The sequence below is a fragment of the Microtus pennsylvanicus genome, chromosome 13 (assembly GCF_037038515.1).
Source record: "Microtus pennsylvanicus isolate mMicPen1 chromosome 13, mMicPen1.hap1, whole genome shotgun sequence".
Taxonomy (NCBI): domain Eukaryota; kingdom Metazoa; phylum Chordata; class Mammalia; order Rodentia; family Cricetidae; genus Microtus; species Microtus pennsylvanicus.
This window is the reverse complement of record NC_134591.1, coordinates 21540978-21568091: the sequence shown is the minus strand read 5'-3', so window position 1 is coordinate 21568091 and position 27114 is coordinate 21540978. Positions and strand designations below refer to the sequence as shown.

Here is a 27114-nt window from a genome sequence, read left to right as displayed (position 1 = left end):
GAAATCTGGCAGATGGATGTGTTCCACTTTATGGAATTTGGTAAATTATAATATGTACACCACACCATAGACACGTATTCAGGTTTTCAATGGGCTACTGCCCTGAGCTCAGAAAAGGCTGATTCAGTAATCACACATTTATTGGAAGTTATGGCCATCATGGGTATACCTGCACAAATAAAGACAGATAATGGTCCAGCATATGTATCTAAGAAAATGAAACACTTTTTTGATTATTATAATATAAAACACATTACAGGTATACCAAATAATCCTACAGGTCAAGCAGTTATAGAAAGATCAAATCGTACTCTAAAGGATATGCTGAACAAACAGAAAAAGACCGAAAATACCCCCAGAAATAGATTACATAATGCTTTATTAACCTTGAATTTTCTTAACGCTACTGAGAAAGAAACGAGAGCAGCAGAAAGACATTGGATAATGGAAAAGTCTGCTGAACAAAATCAACCGATTTATTTCAAAGATGTGCTGACCTCTCAATGGAAGCCAGGAGATGTGCTACGTTGGGGAAGGGGTTTTGCTCTTGTTTCCACAGGAGAAATATTGTGGATACCATCAAAATTAATAAAGTTTCTATTTGAAGGGGAGAAACCTCTTGGAAAGGAGAAATGACAGCTCATCCACAAAGATGATATTTATACAGGTGGTAAGAAAAACATATAGAATGGGGGCAGGGTTCTCTTCTTATCTCTGCAGGAAAACACTCATCTTCAGAAAATTCAAGGAACCCTGGATGTTTGAATACTGACAGATCGAAACTATTTACAACCCAATAAGAATAAGCAAGAAAATCAAATAGGTCTCGTAAGTAAAATTATTCTACTCTTATCTTTAAATATGTATTAATGTGCATTTATTTATAAATATATAGAGCTGGTTTTGAAATTGAACTATGGCTCAGGACCTCTCCAATTCCAAGCCTGTTGGTAAGAGAAAAACCCAGTGTTTCTGGAGTTTCTGTCTCATGTCAAGAGCCATGATATGGGACAGAAAGAAATATGAGTTTAGAAAACATCTTGGCTTTTCTTCATATCTATCATACTTTCCATTGAATATATCTATCATGCCTTTCATTGAATATATATGTCTATATATATATCTATATGATTAATGTTTAAGTTTTTCACAATGAACAATGAATTTTTCCTGAAGTGACATTTGAATTTTCCAGGAAGAAGATAGGGCCCCATAACAACAACTCCACCTGGTTGATATGACGTCATGATACTGATAGCTCTACTACAAGACCTGTTTTGGGTACCAGCTGCACAAGATGGTTCCAACTTGATTAGCTGAAATGGTGCACCTCTTTTACAACATTCTGGCCAGACCTCCACAAAATACTCAGAGACTATTTGCAATTTTAAAAGACATTGATCTTGAAATTTAATCATCATTTTACTTTCACAGGATCCCCCAGAAAGAACGTCGCCCCATGACAGCTGGAAGTAATTCTAGAGGACGACGTCCCCTCTCCCAGTAAAGTTTGCCCTTGGGTTTAGGGACATCATTTAGGGGTTGATTATAATTAGTATACGGTTGAGGGTTGGGGGAGGAATTTTATAAGCTCGGGGATCATTTGAAAAAAAAGGGGGATAATGGGATGATGGGATAATAGATTGGTACTTGTTGGTACTCGTGAGTTATTGTTTTGAGACAAATATATTGGTATCGATTCTTATATATTGATACAAAGTGAAATTATATTGACTATTGTATGCATGCATGTTTCTACCTCTGTTTAAAACATTTTTTATGTATTGACATATATTGTATTGATATATATATATTGTATATATTTACCATATTGCAGTGTACATTTCTACCTCTGATTACGATACTTATATATTGTTTGTGTATTGATATATATTTACCATACTGCAATGTATATTTGTACATTGTTTATATTTGGAGGTCATTGTCCTCATTTGTTTCACAGTTGTTTATTGTCTTAGTCTTTAAGTTAGATAGGTATTGAGAATTATATATCAATAGTATTCTAAGTTTGTCATTTATAATTAGACTAATCAGGTTCTTTAGATACATAGAGATTATACTCAGTATAGATAGATAATCTTCAACCTCTTCAAAGAGCTGTAGAAAATGGCCTTTAATCTAACTCAGAGTTTTGTGGTAGTGAGACACAATTGCTCCTGGCAACACCGCTCTATTCCTGAGAGAATGTTGAGAACCAGAGACACTCCACTTAGAGCCTTTCTTTTTGGCTGAACTGGTCTTTGGGCAAAGAAATGCCCATACCTCAACCACTGACAGAGATACAGAATACAGAGATAATGAGTGGAAAAAACAGGACTGTCATATCCTGCCAAGACAGGGTAAGATAGTTTTGACAAGTTTCTTGCCTTTGAAAATGGTATGTCAGTTATGTTAGGCCTTAGCCAAAGTTGGTTGCTTCAGCGCTGCAAACGTGACCTTGGGTGATTGCCCAGGTAGCTAGTTGTCTCTGTGATTTGTTGCATGTTTTGGAAGTTTTACTGAACTTCCTAATTACCCAGGTAACATTATTTCCCTTCTCAGATCTTCGATGGGGTTGAAGACTATATAAATGTAGTTACTTTCCTCTCATGACTTGGCCAAGCTATTTATTATATAAGACCTAAGCTAGTTAGAATAGGATATTTGTACTTATTGTATATAATTTCATAGTAGGTTTAGAACTCTCTTACTTAAACAAAAGGGAGGTGTTGCCAGAGGTCCTTCCGCTCCTCCAGCCAATAGCTGCTGAGATACCAGCCCATTGGGGCATGCTCTCTCTTTAAAAAAGCGTCTTCCCTCCTCAATCTCTCTTACTTCCTGCTCTGCTTCTGGCGACTAGCCTCTTTCCTGATTGCGCAGAGGGCTGTTGTCTGGGACAGTGATCTGTAAGTTTTTTCCCCTTTAAATAAATACCACCTTATTAATCATAAGTCCAAACTGCTGTGGGATTGTTTGTGACTTACGCCTTCAGTCTTCTTTGCATCTAAAATGCTGTCTCCCTTACGGTAAAGTCCAATTTTAGACTACAAAACTAATAATCTGTACCTTAAGTGTACAAAGATATGTGGGCATATTTTTATTAATTTTTACACTATTTTCATGGTAAAGGTGGTGGTAAGAGAAAAACTATAATTTAATCCCACTTATAGGGGTAAATATTAAATAAAATGTCCCTATCTCAGTAAATTCTTTGTGTAAAGTTTATGTATTTTCTTTTTAACAAGGCATATGGGTATTTCTGCATGTGAGTACATGTGCTGGTGCCTGCCAAGACCAGCAAGGGCATTGGATCCCCTAAAACTGGAGTTCTGAGCTGCCCAACATGGATGCTGACAACTAAATGCTCTTCTAGAGGTCCCAAGTTTGATTCCCAGAGCCCATATGGAGATCACAACTGCCAGACTTAGGGGATCTGATGCTCTCTTATGACTTTCACAGGCACTTCACACACATGAAGCACAAACATATATGTGGGATGCCCTGTATATATGTTGCTTTTATTGATTAATGAATAAAGCTGTTTTGGCCAATGGCTTAGCAGACTAAAGTCGGGTGGAAAATTCAGAGAGAGAGAGAAGTCAGAGAGACTCCACGTAGCTGCCGAAGGAGAAAGACACCAGAACCTTACCAGTAGGTGTTGTGAGGAGGAGCAGCAGGCTATGTTCCTGGCACCCGGCCACCCGCACAGCTAGCTTTATACCCAAAATAATTACACAGAAACTGTATTCTTTTAAACACTGTTTGGCCCATTAGTTCTAGCCTCTTATTGGCTAACTCTTACATATTGATCTAACCCATTTCTAATATTCTGTGTAGCACCACGAGCTGGCTTACCAGGAAAGATCTTAACCTGCATCTGTCTAGAGTGGAAGAATCATAGCGACTGCCTGACTCGGCTTCTTTCTCCCAGAATTCTGTTCTGTTTACTCCACCTACCTAATTTTCTGTCCTATTAAAGGGCCAAGGCAGTCTCTTTATTTAACCAATGAAATTAACACAAAACAGAAGACTCTCCCCCATCAAGTAGGCCACAGCCTCGCAATGGTACACAGATTAATAGAAATGGGTTAATTTAAGATCTAAGAACTAGCTAGGAATACACCTAAGCTATTGGCCACCACAGTGTTGTAATTAATATAGTTTCTGTGTGATTATTCTGGTCTAGGCAACTGGGAAACCAACACTCTGGCTCATTTTACACATACATACAGGCAAAACACCCATACATATAAAATAAATTAAAACGCAAAATCTTAAATATATGCATTTCATTATAAGCCTTATAAGTTGTCAACACTTTACATTTATTACCCTTGTTATTCCATGAAAACCATTTACCTTTAACTGTTGGAAAATGTTTCCTTTTTTTCTAGTATAATATCTTCTGTATCTATTTGAATACACTAAGAATAAAAATGATTTAAAAATATGTTAATCTTCATTTTGTTTGGAGAGACTCTTCTATTATCCTGCATCAGTTTCTTGCCACTGTAATGAAAACACCTGACAAATAACTAAAGTAAAGAAAAGGTTTTATTATCTCAGTTTCAGAAGTGTTATTGCATCATACCAAGAAGGTTCTAGTAGAGTAAAGCCGTTTGTGCCATGCAAGCCAGGAAGCAAAATGCACCAAACGTCCAATTATATTCTTTACTAATCTGTAATATGCAACTTTAAATTTTATACGGAAACACGGAAGATCAAGAATAGCCAAAACACTCCTACACAGAAAAGGCAATACTGGAGACAACACAATACCTAATCCAAACTACACTACAGAGATGCAGTAACAAAACAGCATGGCGCTGACACGGAACAGAAGACCTGCATACAAACCCACATAGATGTAAACCCACAGAGGCCGAGCCACCTGAGTTTTCTACAAGATTTTTACTCTTTCAACAAATGGAACTGAGGGAAGTGAATTTCCACATGTGGAAAATTAAAATTAGATTTATATCTTTCACCTTGCACATAATAAATGGATCAAAGACATTAATGTAAGACTTGAAGCTTAGAAATCCTGGCAAAACACTTCCATATCTAAACAAAAGGAAGGGTTTTCTAAAAAGTATTCCAGTAGCAAAAGAAATAATTTTAAGAACTGATCAACTGGGTTACTAACAAATAAAAAGCTACTGCTCAGCAAAGAAAATAATCACCAGAGTAGACAGCTCACAGACCTGAAAACAGTCTTTGTCAACTATAAACAAATAGTACATTAATATCTAGAATGTATAAAGAACTGTAAAACTAACCACCAAAAAAGTATCTATTTAATAAATGCATTGACAATCTGAATAGGCAGTCCTCAAACAGAGAAACACAAATGGCCAGTAATGACTAGAAAATATAGTCATTGTCTTTAGCCATCAAGGGAATGTGAATTAAAACCAGTCTGAGAGTCCATGTCAGCCAGAGCACAGGGACTATCTCTAAGAAAGCAGATGACAACAAATCCTGGAGGGAACGCAGTGGGGAAAACCCATCTGCGTTGTTGGGATTATAAACTGATACGGTCACTAGGGAATTCAGTGTGGAGCCTCTCAAACAACTAAAAACAGGACGAGTGGGTGATGGAGCCACACCAGAGAGACACTTACACATCCATTTCACTGCTACACTGCTCACTATACATGCAAAGTTAAACAAGCTTACATGGTCAACAGATGACTAGAAAAAAATGTGGAACATACACAAAATGGAATTATTTTTAACTGCAAAGAAAAATGAAATCATAATAGAAGAAGGGGACCAGCAAAACACGGTATGGGAAGAGTTAGGGAAAGACAGTGAAAGAGAGGAATAATAACAAAGCATAATTCCACATATGCATGAAATCACCATAGTGAAACTCACTGAATAACTTCTTAAAAATAACTTTAAAATATATATTTATTACACTAAATCCAAACATTATCATTATTTCTTTTAAAAAAAACTAGTTTATGCTTTGAATCTACAAAACCAAAATTCTTAATTTTGTTTGAAACAGCCTGAAGAAATCATACTATTTTATATTTATCTAAAATTATAAATGTGTGTATAATATTTATTATGTCTTAATTTAATCTTTTTAAATAATTAAAATTTAAATTTTATTTCTACTTCAAACCCAGCACGTTAATGTTCACTAAAGTATTAAATATGCTCACGGATTACCAATATCAGTGGCCACACTTAAAAATAATCTGAGAATCGGTAAGTTTCCTGAGAGAGGAGCCTAGGTTTAAATACCTGAAATTTTAATGAAATGATTCTCATTTACATTGACCTATCTTTAAAATTTAAATCATATCTCACATTATCATGTTCCCGTGCTTACACTTCCCTAAGCAGGGAAGTCTTAACAGGTCAGGACACACTGTTACTGCTAATGCATCATAATGACTATGACTGGTCTAGGGTTCAGCTTACCCAGAACATGGCCACATTTCTTACAGCTTAGAAAAAATAGTCATCATTACACCCTCCTGACACACACATGCACATAAACATGCACAACCTGAGTCAGGAAATCAAACAAATTTTTAAAAATGCATATATCACCAAATTAGACGTGGCATTTTCCATGGGCTCAGCTATTATTGCTCAAGCTTCTGAAACTTATGGCAAGAAAACCAAAACCAAGTAACAAAAAAGGAAACTTTGGGCTGGTGAGATGGTTCAGGGTACTGGCAGCTCCTTCCAAGGACCCTGGATCGACTCCCAGCACTCACATGGTAGCTCACAACTGTCTATAACTTCAGTTCCAGAGTATCCAACACCCTGTTCTGGACCCTGCTGGCACCAGGAACACACAAGGTGCACAGATATATACATGGAGGCAAAAATCTGCACACTTTTAAAAAGTTAAAATAAAAAATAAATAAAAGAAAAAACTAATGGTGTGCTTTTCATAGGAAAAACAAATCACAAAGGGGAAGAATGGGGTAGATGCATTCACCCCAAAATGCTATTTAATTTCCTTTACAAATAAAGACAAAGTTTGTCATCAAATTTCCCTTTATTTACTGTATCATTAGATACAGATTTAACAATCTCTCTGTGGCTAAATAAAAAACAGATGTATTTTCCTCCAAGACAATTTATTAAAATTTGTACCATAAGTGATTTCTAGGCATTTTTTTAAGTATACTTTGCATAGACATAAAAATGATCATACCTGTTTTACTAATGACTTCCTGCAGCTCGGTCATAGAACTGACAATGGCAACAAGAAGGTCAGAACTGGTGAACCAAGTAAGGGCTTGTAAACAACGTAACTGCTCCCTTTGATGCTCTGCAGAAACGGAAGGAACCATTATGAAATGCTACAAGTTATTAAAATCCACATTTAAATTTCATAGCAGTGTTCAGCTACTTAAGTAAATCAGCCTTTGTATGCCTAGTGTTTTCTAGTTAGAAAATCTAGTTACATCTGACTAATACAACATTAAATAACAAGCATCAAAGAAGACAAACATTTCTTTTAGTTTTGGTTGTATTACAATTGCCTGATTCTTAGCAGTTGCATTGTTGGGCCTCATGAGGCCTGGGCATGAGGCCCAGTGTAACTTCTTAAGCCTAACTTGAGTTTGGTGAGGCCTAATGCAACTTCCTGAGCCTAGCTCAAGTTTGGAGACCTGTCTCTGGCTACCCAACCTAGGCACGCCTCTGCCAGCTGCTAACTGCTAACGAGCAGATATTATTGGCCCTTGTTCCTTGCTCCACCTCGACCCATCCCCAGGCTTCCCACCCCTTATCTCAGCCTATATAAGTTCATCCCTGATGCAATTAAACGAGATCCTGCTTTGACATACTCAGAACTCAGAACCAGGTAAAAGTCCCACAGGTCTGGCTCTGCCCCGGCCCTTTCTGCCAGAGAACCCGGCATTGCATCAGGGCTGAGGACGCAATGGCAGAGCACTTGCTCCATGAAAGTAGCCTTAGGGCTGATCCCTAGGCATAAATTTTAAAAAATTAACAACTAAATCTACTGTTTTCTCAAAAATAGTAAAACATTCCCAAGAAATGTCAGCTGAAAATTTATATTTGCCTCACTTTTAAACAACTCTTCAAGATATTCTTAACTCTCTCATCATTTTATTCTTATTTTATACTGAAAGCATGGATAACTTTTAAGTGTCTGTTTTGGATTGTCACAATTGAAAACGTGAGGTATAAATGTTCCACTATACTGTTTTAAAAAGATAATACAAATAAATCTAGACAATATGAAAGTTATACATAATTGCTTCATAATATCAGTTTATAAAAAACTCAAGGCTAATTTTTATAAATTAAACATTTATACACATACACATGTGAAGATGAACTAGACTATGTTACATGATTAATTCTTTGAAGGTTTGTATAGTAGATAAGCACACACATATTATATTTCACTTACATATAACTAGATTTTTTTAAAGCACAAACCATCTTACTTGGAAATTTGTGCTTGTCTTTGGGCTCTCCTGTACACACCAGCATGCCTATGCCTTCCTTACAGCTTTCCATCCAGGTAAAAAGGGAGGCACAGGATTGGCCCAGTATCTTGAGTCTGTTTGCTGCCAAAATTGCAATTGCACCTTTCCGGAATACACGAGTCAGTCCTTTGAACGGTTTTTTCTTTGGTTTGGCTTCTTCTTGTTTCTTTTCATCTACTGCTGCCAGCGCCTGGGCTAGCGTTCTAATTTCCAGTTTGAACAATTCCAAGCTCCTGACTTGCTCCTGGAGAAAGTCTCTCTGTGTGGATAAGGCACATGACCTGCTATAGAGGGGATACAATGCACCAGCCATCAGCGCACACGCCGCCAACAAGCATGTCTGTTCCCTCTGAGTCTTGGCCAACGCATTTTTGAAATGCGAATTCTCAAGAACCAGTTGTTCATGTGAGTTCTCAATACGGTTCAATTTTTCCATGTTTTTTTCAGCAATTTCTTGAAATTTCTATAAGAAAAGTCAAATAATATATATTAATAATATATATCTATATATGCAAAATCTTGGAACAAAGAAGCATTTTACTAATTTTTGTTAATACAAGGAAATATACTTTAGCTCAGACTACTAGTTTCCTTCCAAAGGTCTGTGTTATGAAATATCCAGTGGCAACAGTGGGCCAGCCAGCTGAGATCTGAACATGCACATTGACTGAAAATCTCTTACAACAGCGGCTTTACATCAGCCATATCACATAAATTTGTGGGTATTTCATGAATTTCCTGTATACTTGCATATGAATATACATATGTGGAAAGGGAAATAAATATGTTTTCTGGGCCTAATTTCTCCTTTCCACTCCTCAATAATTACTATTTCCTCTTAAATAGAAACAGCACTGAAAACTGGGGGGGGGGGGGGGGGTGTATAGTAAACGCTATTACTGTTGCCAAAATAAGCAATGAGCTACATTAGTGATGTAAGAAACAGTGATCAATTAACAGTCGCCCTTTCTGACTACCGGGGACTGACGCTGAATAGAGCCTCTTGTTTCAGCTCCTAACTTCCCAAGCAGAGCACCACACAGCAGCTCCAGAGCAGGAGGGAAGGACTATGGTGAGCTGGGCCTCAGCAGCTCTCTAATCCTTTTTCTCTGATCAACATCCTTAGAATTCAAATTGTAACTTGAAACCAAAAATAAACATTAACAGGAAGAACACCATTTTAGTAACTAGAAATAAACTGGCAATCATTGTGGTCGGTGGAGGCAAAGGAGAAGGGTTCTAAACTAATAGATTGTACTCTACTATTCGGTCACCACTCAGTAAATATTGCAGACTACTCACAAAGGTTAATATGCTATGAAAACAGCAATCAATCATCATTATGGTGCAATGCTATAGTAGATATACACCAGGTTGTCAGAGCACCAGGGGCACCTGCCAAAATGATGCTGACAAGCCTTTGGATGGCTATGACAATTAAAGGAGAAAGAGGAGTGAGTTATGCAAAAGGAAAAAATTAAATCTACACCATTAATAAGGGGGCTAGACAACAGCAACCCTTTAATAATTTAGTCTAACCTCGCAAACAACCGTGATTTAAGAGCTGCAGTTAGACTTTTATTTTCCTAGTGAACCATCATGACACAGCCATGAACCTCTTTCTCTTGAATAGAAAAGTAGGGGAGTTCAATTCTAGCATTATAGTCATTTAGAAACAGAGAAATAGTATCCTCAGTATCGGCGTGGCAAAGTCAAGTTCTGTCTTCATAATGAGACTCCTTCGGGACATTAAAGGAACTATTTCTCTTTGTACTACTGGTTTAAACTGTACTATGTGAAAAATTTAAAGTTGATCTTTGGGAGAGGTATATGATGTCTTATTCAAGAGTTGCCCAGTGAACACCCAGAAGAACAAAAGGCACTTGTAAAATTCACATTGGCAGGAGAGCCTCAAAAGACATCAACATCTAAGGCAAGTCATGCACACGCTCAGCCACAGTGCAAGATGTGGTGTCAAAGGCTATCATGGGCAGTGCTGGTAGGCAACAGCAAAATAGTTTCAAGCTAGCAGACATGACAACCCACGAAAATAAATCCTAGGAGATAGTTTTCCAAAGACAGAAAGTAAGAGGAGACATTCAGAGGCACAGGCGAGCAGTGAACAGGAAAGGAAAGCATTAAAAAAAAAAATCACTGCTTAAAAGATTTAATTTATTTGCATGCCTTCCCTTCAGGAAAGGAAAAGTTGAATTTTAGAAATGGATTTCCTATTGAATGGAACTGGAAACTGTATATCAAGTAAGGTAACCAAAGCCCAGAAACATCAATACCATGTTAGTCTCTCATAGGCCGATCCTACTTTAGGAATTTTAGGTTTCAGTGTTTGTTGGGAGTGACGGTAGAAGACGATAGAAGAGGTGGGCAGTAATGGAGGTGGGCAACATTGGAGGCAGAATGATTTGAGCAGGGGTGGGGTTTAAGGGGCAGGAGAGCAGAAGGGATAGAGGGATGGTTAGTAAAGACTAAGGATGCATGAAAAAGCCATGTGAAAACCTTACTCTTAATATTAAAAGCTAACTTCTAAAAACTTTAAAAGGAAGCTCCCTGCACAGATGAACAACATTGCTTCCAGAAGTCATGGTGCCAAATATGGGCTGCTTCCTGATGAGATGTTAGTAAGAGGCTCCAAGGGTATCTACAAAAATATAACCTATTACCTTTGTTCTTCATTGCCTACCACAACTAGAAACCTTATTACTAAAGGCACCAGACACTGGTTTCAGGGCATCAAAAAAATCCTACTGGAACTGAAATGGAAGGTTCCCCTGCTGGTTAGGTTTCCTGGTCACAGAAGATACTGTACGGTCTGAGGCTGCCGGGAGAGAAAAGACATCAGTGGTCTTCCCCAGCTGTGAACCCTGCAAGCTGTAATAACAAACTGCTAGGCAAGATGCATCTGCAGGTGCAACAGGTACAAGACTGTTGTTGGGACAGCCAACCACTTCCTGCTCAGATTTGAGGCCCCAGTCCACTGAAGTGAATTCATGCCCAGTATTGCAAATACGGTCAAAAGCCAAAAAGGCTGGGCCATCGCGGGCCCTGAGCAGGGCAGGTGGGGAGATTGAGGCATGGGAAATAGCTACTGCTGTTGTTTTGCTAAATGGTCATGGTATCAACTGCTTTCCAAATATTTATGTTTATACCCATAGATCAGCACTGCACTGAGTCTTAGGAATATTCAGCTTGCTGTGGTCAACAGTTAACGCACAGCCTCATAACTGATAAAGGTGCTGATACTAAGTGGCTGTTGAGTATTTATTCCTATAACTTCCCCCCACCAAAGCTCGAGGAACATTTCAGAGGAGGTAGCAGAAATAAATGGAAGAGCCAGATGCTGTGGAGGAGTGCCATGAAACACCATCTTCTCGACACTGTGTGGCCACCGCACTCATGGACTCACAGGAGCTACAGTCCCCAGCACAAGAACTACAAAAGGTCAAAATCCCAGTGCAAGCAGAGGAGTCTCTTGGGAAGCCCCACCTCTACCTGAGAAGCTATTGGCAGTCAATGGATGCTGGTGGAAGGGAAGTCATTTTCTTTAGTATTATAGCAACTGGTAAGTTGCTCTAGTAAATAACATCCCCACCCATGATGACACAAGCAGCCTCAATTTACACTTATTAAGCCATAAGAAAAAAAACGAAAAGAAGAAGGGAGGAAGGGAGGGAGGGACAAAGGAAGGAAATAAGGAAAAAAGGAAGGAGGGAAGGGAGAGAGGGAGGGAGGGAAGGAGGGAGGGAGGAAGGAAGGAAGGAAGGAAGGAAGGAAGGAAGGAAGGAAGGAAGGAAGGAAAAAAGGAAGGAGAGCAGGAAGTTTATCAAAAGAGAAGGGGAAATGAGATGGGGCCAAGGGGAGAGAAAACTGATCAAATGTGTTGTAGCAATGTATGAAACTGTCAACGAGTAAAATAAAGAAATAAACATTAAATGTGTACCAACACTAGAAGGAAGGAAAGAAATAATTTCCTCTCTTCTATAGTACATTTCCATTGTTTTTATTTACTCCAATCTTCCTTTTCTAAGACCTGGACCAGTCATGCTTCTGGTAGAAATGGTAAGCAATGAAGGAATGAGGAAATAAAGATACTGTATCTTGCCCCCACCAACATCTCCACTGAGGGTCAATCTCTGGCAGCATTATTCTACCAATGTAACTGAACTATGTCCCATGGCTCCACACAAATACCATTAGCAAAGTAGGTAGTGCCCCAAGAGGAATGGCTATTTAAAACATGCAAGAATATCTGAGTAGCAGTGCCGACACGGACTGTTTCCATGTACATAGCCTCATCTGGGAAGCAATCTCCAATGACACTCTGGGTACAGCTAGATGAATCAGAAGAGTAAGATTTGGAAGAACAACAGCCAGAAAGTAAGACACCATGCTCTATGAGATTACAAACTGCCTAGAGAAAAGGGAATGGAGGGATCCGAGCAGTGCGAAAACATGGTGGGAGACTTGTGTGGTGAGCTAAGAATTTCATATGCCAGGAAAGCTGTAAGAGGACATGAAATCCCAGAATATTACTACGCTGAGTAAGTGAACATGAGAATCAGAAAGGTTAATAAAAACTGCTAAGCTACAGAAGATTGGCATAGCATGCGGTTAGAGAAGCAAGTCCTGAAGCAACCCTAGACTCTCACCAAGAGTTCAAGGAAGACAAAAGCGGAAGACACTTAGAAGGTCTACGAGGATACAAAAGGCTGGTCAGCAGCAGCCACACAAGAAGAAACAAAGTGAGTCCTGGATCTCAGGCTTTTAACCTGTCTCCAACAAAACAAATGATATGGGGAAAGATATGTGCTAATTTTATTATTTATTTCAAATGTTTAAAACATTATTGCCACTGGCATAAATCAACTGGATTGCTGAAGAGCTAAAAATTAGGCAGACTCATTAAGAAAAGGTTCTGGATTAAGCCGCCTGAATGTGGGTGACAGTTATGTGGCTTAATCTGTTGGCGGGGGAGGGCTGGCACTGGGGCCAAGACTTACCCTGGGTGTAAGAACTGGCTTTTTAAAGCCCATTCATTCCCTATGGTGGGATACCTTGCTCAGCCTTGATACAGGGGGAAGCGCTTGGTTCTGCCTCAACTTGGTATGCCAGACTTTGTTGACTTCCCAAGGGAAGACTTAGCTCCTCTGAGAAGTGGATGGGGGATGGAACAGGGAAAGATAGGGGGCAGGAGAAGGGAAGGGAAGAGAAGGGGAACTGGAGTTAATATGTAAAATTTTTAAAATTTTAAATAAAAACTATTACTTATCAACAAAAAAAGGAAAAAAGGATTCAGGAATGAACAGGGACAAAATATACTGACATACATGTATATATGAAAATGCTGCCTTGGTGGTGGCACATGCCATAATCCCAGCACTCAGGAGGCAGGGGCAGGTGGATCTCTTGAATTCAAGGCCAGCCTGGTCTACAGAGCGAGTTCTAGGACAGCTAGGACTACACAGAGAAACCATATCTTCGAAAGGAAAAAAAAGTAAAAAAGAGAGAGAGGAAAGAAGAGGAAGGAAGAAAGGAAGGAAAGAAGGAAGGAAGGAAGGAAGGAAGGAAGGAAGGAAGGAAGGAAGGAAGGAAATGAAAGAGCCATTATGAAACATTGTATGCCAACAAAATAGCTAAAAAGTTTTTTTAAAAAATTAAAAAACTTAGTTCATCTTACTTAGCACATGACAAATCCCAAACTCCTGCACAGCATACAACTGCACATCTATAAATAATGAAACTAAGCCCAAGTCCTTCAGTGGGCTCACCTATCTTATTATGCAGCCTTCCCATCTGAAGTATTCCTAGACTTTCCCCTCAAGTCACAAGCCTTCCCCTGTGGAGCCGTCCTCCAGCTAATGAAAATGGAGAGCTGGGTCCTCCTTTCCACGAGCCTGAACGCTGCATGGTTTCAAATGTTCTCCAGCTCCCTCCCATCTCCCCTCACACCATCAGAACATCTTCACGGCCCATTTCAGCCATCTCTTCTGACATGCTTTGCTATCACTGCCATCCATACTGGTCTAGTGATGTGGGAGTGTCATATATCAATCTGTTGATTTCATTGGTTAAGTAATAAACAAACTGCTTGGGCTCATAGCTTAGAACATAGGTGGGTGGAGTAAACAGAACAGAATGCTGGGAGGAAGAGGAAGTGAGATAAGACACCTCAGACAGAGACGCCATGCTCCGCTCTCCCGGGCACATGCGATTCCCGGTAAGCGCACCTTGGGGTGCAACACAGATGATTAGAAATGGGCTAAATTAATATGTGAGAATTAGCCTAGAAGAGGCTAGATAGAAATGGGCCAAGCAGTGTTTAAATGAATACAGTTTGTGTGTTGTTATTTCGGGCATAAGCTAGCCAGGCAGCCGGGGTGCTGGGGACACAGCCCCGCTGCTCCTTTTACTACAGTCTAGACTTTCCCTGAGCTGAAGAAGCGCTTAGGCACTCAGTCGCCACACTGTCACCTACTGACTCCATGTGTCTCTATCCCCTCGTCCCCAGCACTTTGACTGACTCTTCCTAGAGGACAAGGATCACTTACTATGCAGTCTGTCACAGTGCTCTATACTCTGCAGGTAGCTAACAAACACCAAGTGACTTAAGTAGCTCTTTATAAAAAAATATCCATCCCTGGGCTTAGCACAGTTTTGTCCACAACAGCAACTGAATAAAGGCCTAATTGATGAGAAAAGCTTTACAATGTAAAGAAGAGGGAAGAAAAATCTAGTAAAAATAAGGTAATTTCCAGATATATTTTAGAACTTACAAATCAAAATTCTATTTTAAATCGATTCAGACTTTCCGTGGGGACTCTCAGAGATATACATTATTTACTACGAAGTTCTCTTGAAGAACAAAGCCTGTTTGATAGTCAGGCTAGAATCAGCTGTACAGCAAATCTGCCCTTAAAGAAAAGTCAGTGTTCTCCACCCAAGGATATTAAAGGCCAATATTTTTAAAACAAACATAACACACATCAATTTCATATGAGGCAAAAGCATTACTCATACTGAAATAACCTACTCTACCTTAGGGTGTTTAATTTAAAATAATAATAATAATAACAATAATCTCAAAGTCTTCCAGAAAATCATTCTTATCTTGAACTTTTAATAACTCAAAATATAGGATGAATAGCTTTTACCCAAACATCTTTAACATAACAAAACTATTGTGTAACGTGACTATTTTTCCTTTTCTCACTGATAAATTCAAAAGTCAGTCCAAAATCTGGAAGAAAAAAAAAAGGACACCTTCTTCCCTGTGGGAATGTGCCTCCTGAAACATGGGCTTTCAGGGCTGCCTGCTAAGCTTGTAGAACCCTGCGAGCTTTGAAATGCTGGGCCAGAAGGCCAGGAAACAGACTGATCTTAATCAGGTTATGCTGTTCCTTATGATAGCACAAATCACAAACTAGCTTCAGATACCAGGGACTTCAGTCACAACACCTGTATAAATTACTCACCTTGCCTTTTATGCAATGACAATATTGAAAAAATGGCAAACACAGACGTATGATATACATACACCTCTTCTAAAACAAACTGTCTTTTGAGGAGACTGATCTCTCATACAGCGATGCTGCGGTTGAAATGATACAGACACTTTCAATGACAGTTTGGCTGTTATTCAACAAGCGAAACAGAATTACTGAATTATTTAGTAATTCAGTTATCTGTATCAAAATTACACTGTATGTTTGCATGTATATACATAATCCCTCAAACTCCATAAGGATTAATAATTTAACTAATAATTAAAAGTATTATCATTACATAATTAAGCATGTCAAACATACGAGCCAAGAAAGAAAATATGCTGAAGTTTATGCTTTTATTTCTAATACAATATGAATTATAGAAGTCCCTTTAGCTTAACCAAATCTTCCTGTCTTCCTGGAGTGGGGGAGTGTGTGTGTGTGTGTGTGTGTGTGTGTGTGTGTGTGTGTGTGTCAGAGACAGAGACAGAGAGACAGAGATTCTCCTTTTCATTAGACAGAGTCAGTGTATTGACACAAAATATGCTTGCTCTGTTGAAGTTTTATTAAAAGATAAACAGTATTCAAAAAGTCAGCAGTACTCCCTCTCCATTCTAACTGATTCCACTCCTCCTGTCAGACCTACAGATGGGAATGGCTCGGCTCTCTCCTCTATCAATAGGAGACTCCTCTCCTTCTCAAACTCTGGCCTCCTCTTACAAATTGACAGCATTCCTTGGGTAATTAACATATTGTAACAAACCTTATACTATACAATTGTTCAGGTGCCTCTCCAAATAAATTTTCTGTTTGTTAAAAAATGAGCTATGCATTATACCTTTCTGTTTAGTGCCTCCACAACAAACACAGTGTCCCGTATATACAGTATATAATGAAAAGTATTTTTATTAATTTTAACTAAATTATATTAAACTACATTGATTCTTTACCTACAACAGTAACTTTAAAATATAATGCATTATACTAAATCTTTTATTTCTCAAGAAAATGAACTAAGGAAAACATAAATTAAGAGAACTACCACTCGTGTGGGTAGGTAACAATGTTGATTATCTTAACTTCTTCATATAGTATCATGCTTGATTATTAGCTGCCAAAATCATTCAGTGATGTGAATCAGAGAATAAAGAACTGCTATTTCATTAGATAGATATTTTTCAGACATTGTTTTACATATAAAACTCCCATGTATTTCTAAAAGAAACCGTGCTACAGGATACTATAAAAAGGACTAGAAGCTAAGGATGACAATGCATTAAACCAGTCCATATGTCTCACCTTACACCTTATTTCTAAATGCCTTGTCCTCAATGATTTACATTGGTTACCTACATTTTAATCCTGTCCCCAGAACTTCCTTCCTACACAAATAAGATGCTAACAGTTTCCAAACTATTTTCCTCACGTGAGATAGAAATGATGCTTAAATGGCCTACCTATCTCATGTGGTTGTGGTTGTCTGGGGGAGGAAGCTCGCAAAAGCACGCAAAAGCACTAAAAACAAGTCTAACAAGTATTATATAAATCCAGCAGCATTATCATTAACTAAAACAATTATGCTGAAAAGACTTTCAAGCATCCATTAGCGGGACCCACTCATGACTTGGTCCCTCCACAAGCATGGACACAGCGCATCATGCCATCACATACACCTTCAGGAACATCCCTCCAACCATACCAATAAACTGTGTGTGTGTGTGTGTGTGTGTGTGTGCGCGCGCGCGCGTGCGCGCGCGCGGGCACCTGCATGCCAGAGGAAGGCATCAGATCCCATTATTTTTGTTTGTAAGTGCCCTGGTGGTACCTGCGAAGTGAACTCAGGACCCCTAGGAGAGAGTTCCCAGTGCTCTTCAGCTGAGCCTTCTCTTCAGCTCTCCTACATTGCATTTTTCCCTCTCTTGCTATTGAATTCACTTTAGAAACTTAGTCATAAAAGGATGATTAGCTATTAAAATATTTTTCTCTATAATTCTAAAAAAATTCAAAGATGAAGTGGAACTCGTATGTTAAAAATATACATAAATAAATGAGTTAATTTAAAGTGCAATGTAGAACCACAAACCTCAATTTTTTCACTATTTACTCAATTTTATTTTAATATTTTGTTTATTTTGTACATCTTAGTGGGGGGGGAGGTAGGTAGAGCAAGAGAATCCTGAGGATCCAACTCAGGCTATCAGGCTTGGCAGCAGACATGCATTTTTACCCACTGAGTCATCTCACCAGCCCCACTTCCTTCTCCATTTTAAAGTCATGTGAGTTTACAGAAATGTCCAAGTTTAACTCTGAAATAAACATTGCATCAAGTGTTACTATGGCTCAACAGAGAATGAAAAATCCTTACTTCTAGAATGTACGTTCTTGGTCCACTAATTTAATTATTTTCAGATACAAAGGAAAAAGGAACATAAACACTAAGATTAGAAAGTAAAGTTAGTCCATGGATGGAGTTACCCAGATGACTCAGCAGAACAGACACTCAAGATGTATTGTGGGATGTTTCCGATATATTTAGACTCAAGAACTCTCCCACCGCTCAGCTGGCATAAATCACTGAAAACTAAAAACATGCTAGGATGCCAAAACTGGTTTTATTTTTGAAACCAGCTCTACGGGTTTTATTTATATAATGATATTTATACATCACTATTACTTTCTTCAAATAAAAACAATTGAAATTACAATATCGTTTATTCACTAACCACTCATTTATAAAAACCAGACATTAAACAAATCCATAAATAAGTATTTTGTTTCCTACAAATCCCCTTTACTAATGATTATTTCCATCTGACATCACCAATCCCTACCACCCACAATCCTAGACAATGGCTATGCTCACCCATGTTCTTATGAGTATAATCTTGGAAAATTAACTGAGTGACATCAAATAAAATATCTTATTTACATTTAGCTCTTACAATAACCAACTCCATACAATTGATTCTAACAAAATTTTCTAAAATAAAATCCATAGATCAGGTAACATGTATCGTAACAGTTCTGAACTCAATATGAAGCCAAAATGAATTATCCCTGCATACCCAATTGTACTTCATGAAGTTGCAAACATGAACATAATACAGCCAATATATAATACTAAATTATTTTTATAAATAATGAAATAAGAGTTTTAATTTACAGATGTATGCACAAAACCTAAGTGTAACAAATTCTTTTAGAGAAAAGTCTTCAAGACTTCTCCTAAAAACTGCTTGCTGTCAGCATTTGTGATGACATAAGCCATCACTTCCAAAGGTAAACTGCAAGCCTGTGGGATGGCTCAGTCAGTGAGGGCACCTGTCACCACGCCTGACAACCAGAGTTCAATCCACTTCAACACTCTGTGGACAATACACACACACACACACACACACACACACAAACCCCAAATAAATAAATATTTAATTTAATTTTTAAGTGATTTGTTATGCCATCCTACATATATGGAATCAAGTGAGTTTAAGAAACTGCTAGCTATTGAAACTAAATTAGTGTAGCATGGAAAACAAGGAGTGGGTGAAATAAAGCACAGAATATATAAATATAGTAATCTCAGACCTTGCAAAGGTACAAAAGCAGTTCAATATAGAAAATGTAGTTTTTATTGGCCATATAAGGTGACCCAACTTCAACTGCAGCATTTAACAGGCAGAGGCAAGAAGATTTCTGCAAGTTCAAGCCAACCTGGTTCAAGCTAATTCCTTCATAGGAAATTCCAGGCAGCTCACTGTGAGACCTAGAGAGAGAGAGACAGACAGAGACAGAGAGATGGAGAGACAGAGAGGAAAGAGAAAGTATTGTCTTTTCGATTGAAGAACCATATCCAAAAAAAAAGCCAACCTCAAAAGCCAACCTCAACCCATACCTCACACTTCCACAAAAATTAGCTCAAATTTTACATAGACCTACTTTACAAAACTTAGAAGGCAAAGTGACAAAAAGGAAAAACTAAGGGAAAATTATGATTATGCACTTCAAGAATTTTTATCCATAAAACCAAATATTAAAAACAGAAACTTTATCAAACACAAATGCTTCTGGGGTGTAGCTCAGCTGGTAGATTAGTACTCAGCTGGGATGTGTAAGACTTGCATTCAATATCAACACTATGAAAAAAAATTAAAATGCTTCTTCTGTAAATTAGGTGCTGCTAATTGGACAGGAGAAAATATCTGTAAACATATTTCTGACAAATTACAAATTTTAAATGTGTGCAAAACTTCAAAAATAAAGACTAAGAAAATAACCCAAGCCAAGTATGTGACTCAGGATCTCAGCTCTTAGGAGAGTGAGACAAGAGGGTTGCCATTGTTATGGTTTTTGTCTCTTTAAGAGGCAAGCCATGCCCACTCCCCATGACCCCTGCTCCCCTGCTATCTTGGATCTCCTACTGTTCCCTCTTCGCATGCCTGTCTCCCCACTTCCCCTGTTCTCTGTCTCTTTGTTCTCTTCTCCTTCTTCCCCCACACTCTCTCTTTCCTCTAAGTAATAAATATTCAATTCTATTCTGTATGATGTGCCTTCCTTCTACCCGCCGCCTGCTCACACCGACCAGCATGGCGGGACCAGCCGACCAGGGACCACTGCCTGCCACCACATGGCCCTCCGCCGTCTGTCTTGGGACTGGCTGCTCCCCAGAGTCTGCTGCCTGCCTACTGCCACCTGGGACCTGCCAGCATTTTTAAAAAATCATAAAAATCTCAGGACACATAGTAAGTTCAAGGTCAGCCTGGACTACAAGGAAACCTTGTCATAGTATAAAATAAATAAAATAAGCCACGAGTAGTAATAATATGTGCCTTTAATCCTAGCATTTGGGAGGCAGCAGGAGGAAGATCTCTCTGAGTTAGAGGCCAGCCTGGTCTACAGAGTGAATTCCAGGACAGCATGAGCTAAATAGCGAGACCTGTCTTGAAAATAAATAAATAATGGACAAAATATGTACACAAGGCCAGGGATGTGCACAGGGCCGGGGATGTGCACAGGGATGGGGATGTGCACAGGGCCGGGGATGTGCACAGGGCCGGGGATGTGCACAGGGATGGGGATGTGCACAGGGCCGGGGATGTGCACAGGGCCGGGGATGTGCACAGGGATGGGGATGTGCACAGGGCCGGGGATGTGCACAGGGATGGGGATGTGCACAGGGATGGGGATGTGCACATGGATGGGGATGTGCACAGGGCCGGGGATGTGCACATGGATACGGGTGTGCACAGGGATGGGGATGTGCACAGAGCCGGGGATGTGCACAGGGCCGGGGATGTGCACAGGGATGGGGATGTGCACAGGGCCGGGGATGTGCACAGGGATGGGGATGTGCACAGGGCTGGGGATGTGTACAGGGATGAGGATGTGCACAGGGCTGGGGATGTGTTCAGGGATGGGGATGTGCACAGGGATGGGGATGTGCACAGGGATGGGGATGTGCACAGGGATGGGGATGTGCACAGGGCCGGGGATGTGCACAGGGCCGGGGATGTGCACAGGGATGGGGATGTGCACAGGGATGGGGATGTGCACAGGGATGGGGATGTGCACAGGGATGGGGATGTGCACAGGGATGGGGATGTGCACAGGGATGGGGATGTGCACAGGGATTGGATGTGCACAGGGATGGGGATGTGCACAGGGATGGGGATGTGCACAGGGATGGGGTGTGCACAGGGATGGGGATGTGCACAGGGCCGGGGATGTGCACATGGATAGGGAGGTGCACATGGATGGGGATGTGCACATGGATAGGGATGTGCACAGGGATGGGGATGTGCACAGGGTTGGGGATGTGCACAGGGATGGGGATGTGCACAGGGATGGGGATGTGCACAGGGCCGGGGATGTGCACATGGATAGGGATGTGCACAGGGATGGGGATGTGCACAGGGATGGGGATGTGCACAGGGATGGGGATGTGCACAGGGATGGGGATGTGCACAGGGATAGGGATGTGCACAGGGATGGGGATGTGCACATGGATAGGGATGTGCACAGGGCTGGGGATGTGCACAGGGATGGGGATGTGCACAGGGATGGGGATGTGCACAGGGATGGCGATACACCTTAGTAGTAAAAGTGCTTCCTACCACGTACAAGTTCCTGGATTCAGTAAAACAGAGGGAGGGAAGAAGGGAGGGAGAGAGGGAGAGGAGGAGGAAAAGAAAAACAGAACCAAAGAGGACAGGGGGAAGAAAAGTGAAAAGGGGAGGGTATAGGAAAGGATAGGGAGAGGAGGAGAGAAAAGAGAAGGGGAAGGGAGGGGAAAGGAGAGAAATAGGGAAAGAGGTGAAAGGGAGGAGAGGAAATAAGTAAAATTGTTCAAATAGGAACAGTTTGAGCTGCTTTCCTCTTTCATCAGACTCCCACATATTTATACAAGAGAAATGAAACCTTAGGATTATATAAAAAACATTTTCATTGTATCTATAAATTGCCTTTGGTAGAATTGCCATTTTTTACTGTGTTGATCCTCCCAATCCAAGAGCAAGGGAGATCCTTCCATTTTCTGGTATCCTCTTCAATTTCTTTCTTCAATGCCTTAAAGTTCTTGTCAAATAGATCTTTCACTTCCTTGGTTAGAGTTACCCCAAGATATTTTATGCTGTTTGTGGCTATCGTGAAGGGTGATGCTTCTCTGATTTCCCTCTCTGCTTCCATATCCTTTGTGTATAGGAGGGATACTGATTTTTTGGAGTTGATCTTGTATCCTGCCACATTACTAAAGGTGTTTATCAGATGTAGGAGTTCTTTGGTGGAGTTTTTGGGGTCGCTTATGTACACTATCATATCATCTGCAAATAACGAAAGTTTAACTTCTTCCTTTTCAATTTGAATCCCCTTGATCCCCTTATGTTGTCTTATTGCTATTGCTAAAACTTAAAGCACAATGAGGGCTGATGAGAAGCCAAAGACAATGGCACTGGGTTTTGATCCTACTTCATGTTCTGGCTTTGTGGGAGCCTAGCTGGTATGGATGTTCACCTTCCTAGACATGGATGGTGGGGGGAGGACCTTGGACTTTCCACAGGGCAGGGAACCCTGACTGCTCTTCGGACTGGAGAGGGAGGGGAAAGGAGTGGGGGGAGAAGGAGAAGAGTGGGAGGAGGGGGAGGGAAATGGGAGGCTGGGAGGAGGCAGGAATTTCTTTGTTTTTCTTTCAATAAAAAAAAACATTTTCATAAATATTAACCACAACTGTTAAAAAATAAGGAACCAAAGGCCCATTAGCAAGTGTCCAGAGATAAGAAAGCAACTATATAGTAAAAAAAAATGAAAAGCACCCCAGAATGAAAAATGATTACCTGCTGATATGCATAAGACATGGAGGTGTGTCTTCCTAAGTGAAAGGTGTGGCCTGGATGTCTGCATACCTCACTGGTGCACTGCAGGGCACCATGGCAAGGGCAGGGCTATATAGATGGCCACCAAATCTGTACCTCCTGTGTGTCCTAAGTATGCCCAACTCCTAAGACTGTACAGTGAAGCAAGGAAATACTGTCATAAATTACATAAGAACAATGTATATAGGGAAAAAAATAACCTGAGCTCCTATTAGGCAGCACACAGGTGTTAATTATGACTGACCATACAGACATAAAAACTAAAACCATGAAACTTCTAGAAAATAATAATAAGGGCTTATTATCTTCACTGCCTTGGGGTAATGGAAGATTACTATAACAAAAACAAAGAACCAAAACTGAAAAAAAAATGTTTGATTTCTGTGAGAACAAAAAGTGATATTACCATTTTGGAAAAATCCTCATACAGTTTCTTCATACAACTAAGTATGACCTGACAACTGCACTCTTTGTAGGCAGCCAAGAAAAATGAAACCATACATTCACAAAACACTTATACAATAGTTTTCACATAAAACTAATTTATAATAGCCCCAAACTGGAAATAAACTGAATAGCCACACCCATCATTCAAATTGTGATGTAGCTATGAAATGGAATACTATTAAAGCATAAAAATAACAAACTACTGATAAATAACAACATAACTAATATTATATTCAATATCAACATTGCATAAAATAAGTCAACTCCCAATGAATAAATACTGAATGATTCCATTTATAAAAAATTCAAAACCTTGTGTCACTGATGAGTAATGAGGAACAGGACAACAACTGCCAATAAAAAGTAAAAACTGACTGGCAGAGGGTACAGAATATTCAGACGATGGAAATGTTTGAAGCCTTTGGTAGAGTAAGACTATATGAATGTTTACATAAACCAAAACACCAAATTGGCCATGCTGAGAGGCACACTTATTTATATACCAGCACTAGGAAGGCTGATGCAGGAAGACTGTGAATCCGTGATACATAAAGACAGTCTGTCTCGGGGGTGGGGGATCAAGCTATACACTTGTGAACACCCTACACTGAACTAGACTTTTTACTTCGGTTTGAAAATATAAACTACATCATATCAGTACCTGAATATAATGAACAAATGGCTGTTTTCAAGAAATACGTTTACTGACTAATTCAAATCTACACAGAAATGCTGAACCTCACATAGGGCTATCATTTTCTATTCTTAGTCAAAGCTTACACCTCGGAATTATTTTACAACTGTAAATCTACCTCTCATATTAGTAGATATGAGAGTCTCACCATTATGACACCATCGCTGAGGAAAGCTCTGTGACTAGTGAACAACAGCGCCATGATTTGCATCAGGAAGAGGGCAGAAACAGAAAGAATGGGCGGGGCCCAGACCTCTTCCTAGGTTACCCCCAGCAAGCTACTTCCTACTACCTGGATCAGCCTCCTATTGCTTGTCACCTCCCAATAATGCCATCATAGCCAACAGAAACTGCGTCTGCTAGGTAGGAATGCAAGGGACTCTAGCACTTCACCAGAGCCTACCAACTTGCGAGTAAACTCCCAATTCATGAGCTCATAAAAAATTTCACGTTCGACCTCTAAGTCAGTATAACACATTTTAACCACATATAAGTTTAAGTGATAGTTCAACTGAATGAAGCCCCCAAAATGGAATTAACGCCATAAAAGAATATTTACACTGCCATATGTTACCTGACCTCCTAATGCTTTATTGAAAAATTAATTAAAGATTTCTTCATTTAACTGAAAAGATTAGGGTTTTAAACAACAACGAACAAAAAACTATCTTCAAACTCAAGTAAAGACGATCCTTGTGACACAAACAGAAACACACAAGGTATTTTGTCATATCAGTGAAACAGTAATATATCTAATGTTATATGAGAACTAGAATTATAGTTGCAGGTCCTATTGCAAAATGACTGTGATACATTATTTTATCTTCTATGCTAGGTTTAATTGGGAACGTAAGATTTAGGTAGTTAAACATATTTTCTCCATATGAATTATTGCCATTTATATATTGTTAACTATCATCCCTGCCTATAAGAAGTAGCATAATGATTAATGAGTGTTTGCGTGGACATAAACAGGTTCTATGAGATCTTCAAAAAGGTTAGAAATGATACAAAAAGAAAACATTTGAAGCATGGTGGTGCACACCTTTAATCCCAGCACGTGGGAGGCAGAGTAAACAGATCTCTGAATTTCAAGCTGGCCAGGGCTACATAATGAGACTCTGTCTAAAAAGCGGGGTGGGGGGAGGGGGGAGGAAAGAAAATGGTTAAACAGAACAGCTATTTTTTCTAATACTTTTATTAATTCTTTGCCAATTTCCAAGAGTGTTTCAGTCTGATTCAGCTGGCTCCTCCCATATACCCTCCAGCTCTCCGGAGAGTAGCCTACCTGTGCCCTCCTCTGCACCTCCAGGAGGAGTTCAGAATACTGGAATTCCAGCTCCTTCTTTTGTTTGTGCCAACAGCTCTCTTGGGCCTTGATCTGCTCGGCCACTTTGTTGAAGGTGTCTTCCTGGGTCTGTTGAAGTTCTCTCATTGTATCAGACTTGTTTTTACAAATATACTCCAGATGACTTATCTATAGACGGAAAAGAAGTACAGATTGAGACACGGCATCACATCTGTGGATCAAGAAAAAACCTATATTCTCCACTACAGAGAATATTTACATAGAAATATTTTAAGTTAAAGATGTTAATAAAGTAAGAACCATAAATTATGGGGGAGGGGAGCATACCAGACAGTTTAGCAAAAAAAAAAAAAAGGACTGGTATCATTTTCATACCTAAACAATGAATTCTTATTTTTTCTCTTTCTAATATTGGGATGTCTTCAGTGAGAAAGAAAATATTTAAGTGGGATTTACATATAACACAGACCATTATACCCAGTTTTCTTCTAAAATGTGTGTGCATGTCAGTTGATGCTTTGAAGCTATGAACGTCTATTAAAAACATCATCTCAGAGAGGCAAAGCACATATTTAATTATCAGTTTTAACCACTGGCACTGACTCACAATCACAGACAGCATCTGTTCCTCAGCTTAGTCCCACGTTTCCTAGCCCCATTTCACAATGCCTTTGGTTGTACTGTTAATACACTCAAGATAAAATGCTCAATAATACAAGATCTCACCCCTGAAGCTGAGCCATTTCATTAGTACAATATATATTTTTTAAACTGACAGAACTATTTCTTCTCTTCTGGTCCTTTATCAGTGAATGTCACTGTACCTGAGACCTAAACATTGCACCACAGTTTGTCATAAACACAGTTCTGATCCGTTCAACAGGCCCAGGGTAAGTAATGGTACCTTAAATGGTAACGCACATGACCTACTACACCTCTTAACTTTCTACAGCAAGAGCAGGGCTATTTTCTGTTTGGAAAAGACTGAATTCCTAGGTTTATAGAATGGTAAAGTGACCATAAAGTCTACTGTTTTAATTATAAAATATACATTTCCCATTCTAAAATATGGATTGTTTTCTCAGTTTGTGACATTTGAAGAAACAAGCAAAAATATAATTTAAATTTTCTAAGTACTTTTAAAACAATACTTCATATTTCCTAAGCAAAGACTTTTAAGATGATGTTTTTTAATAACTACATCCTGATTCTATCTTATGCTAACATAAAGAGTTGGTTTATTAATGTAAATGACTAAGTTCTTTGAATTGCTTCATCAGTAAGATTAATTTATTTTCTCTTAATTAGGTCC

General features: G+C 39.4%; 1 protein-coding gene across 1 annotated transcript in view; it reads right to left on the bottom strand.

Moving 5' to 3' along the window:
- The window catches only part of Ccdc171 (coiled-coil domain containing 171), a 332057-nt gene that overhangs the window by 183501 nt on the left and 121442 nt on the right, over window positions 1-27114 (bottom strand). Inside the window, exons 16-18 of the mRNA XM_075944990.1 lie at window positions 25782-25970; window positions 8451-8955; window positions 7187-7303 (exon numbers count right to left, since the gene is read on the bottom strand). Of these exons, the coding sequence (XP_075801105.1) occupies window positions 7187-7303; window positions 8451-8955; window positions 25782-25970 (811 nt within the window). The remainder of the gene's footprint in view (window positions 1-7186; window positions 7304-8450; window positions 8956-25781; window positions 25971-27114) is intronic.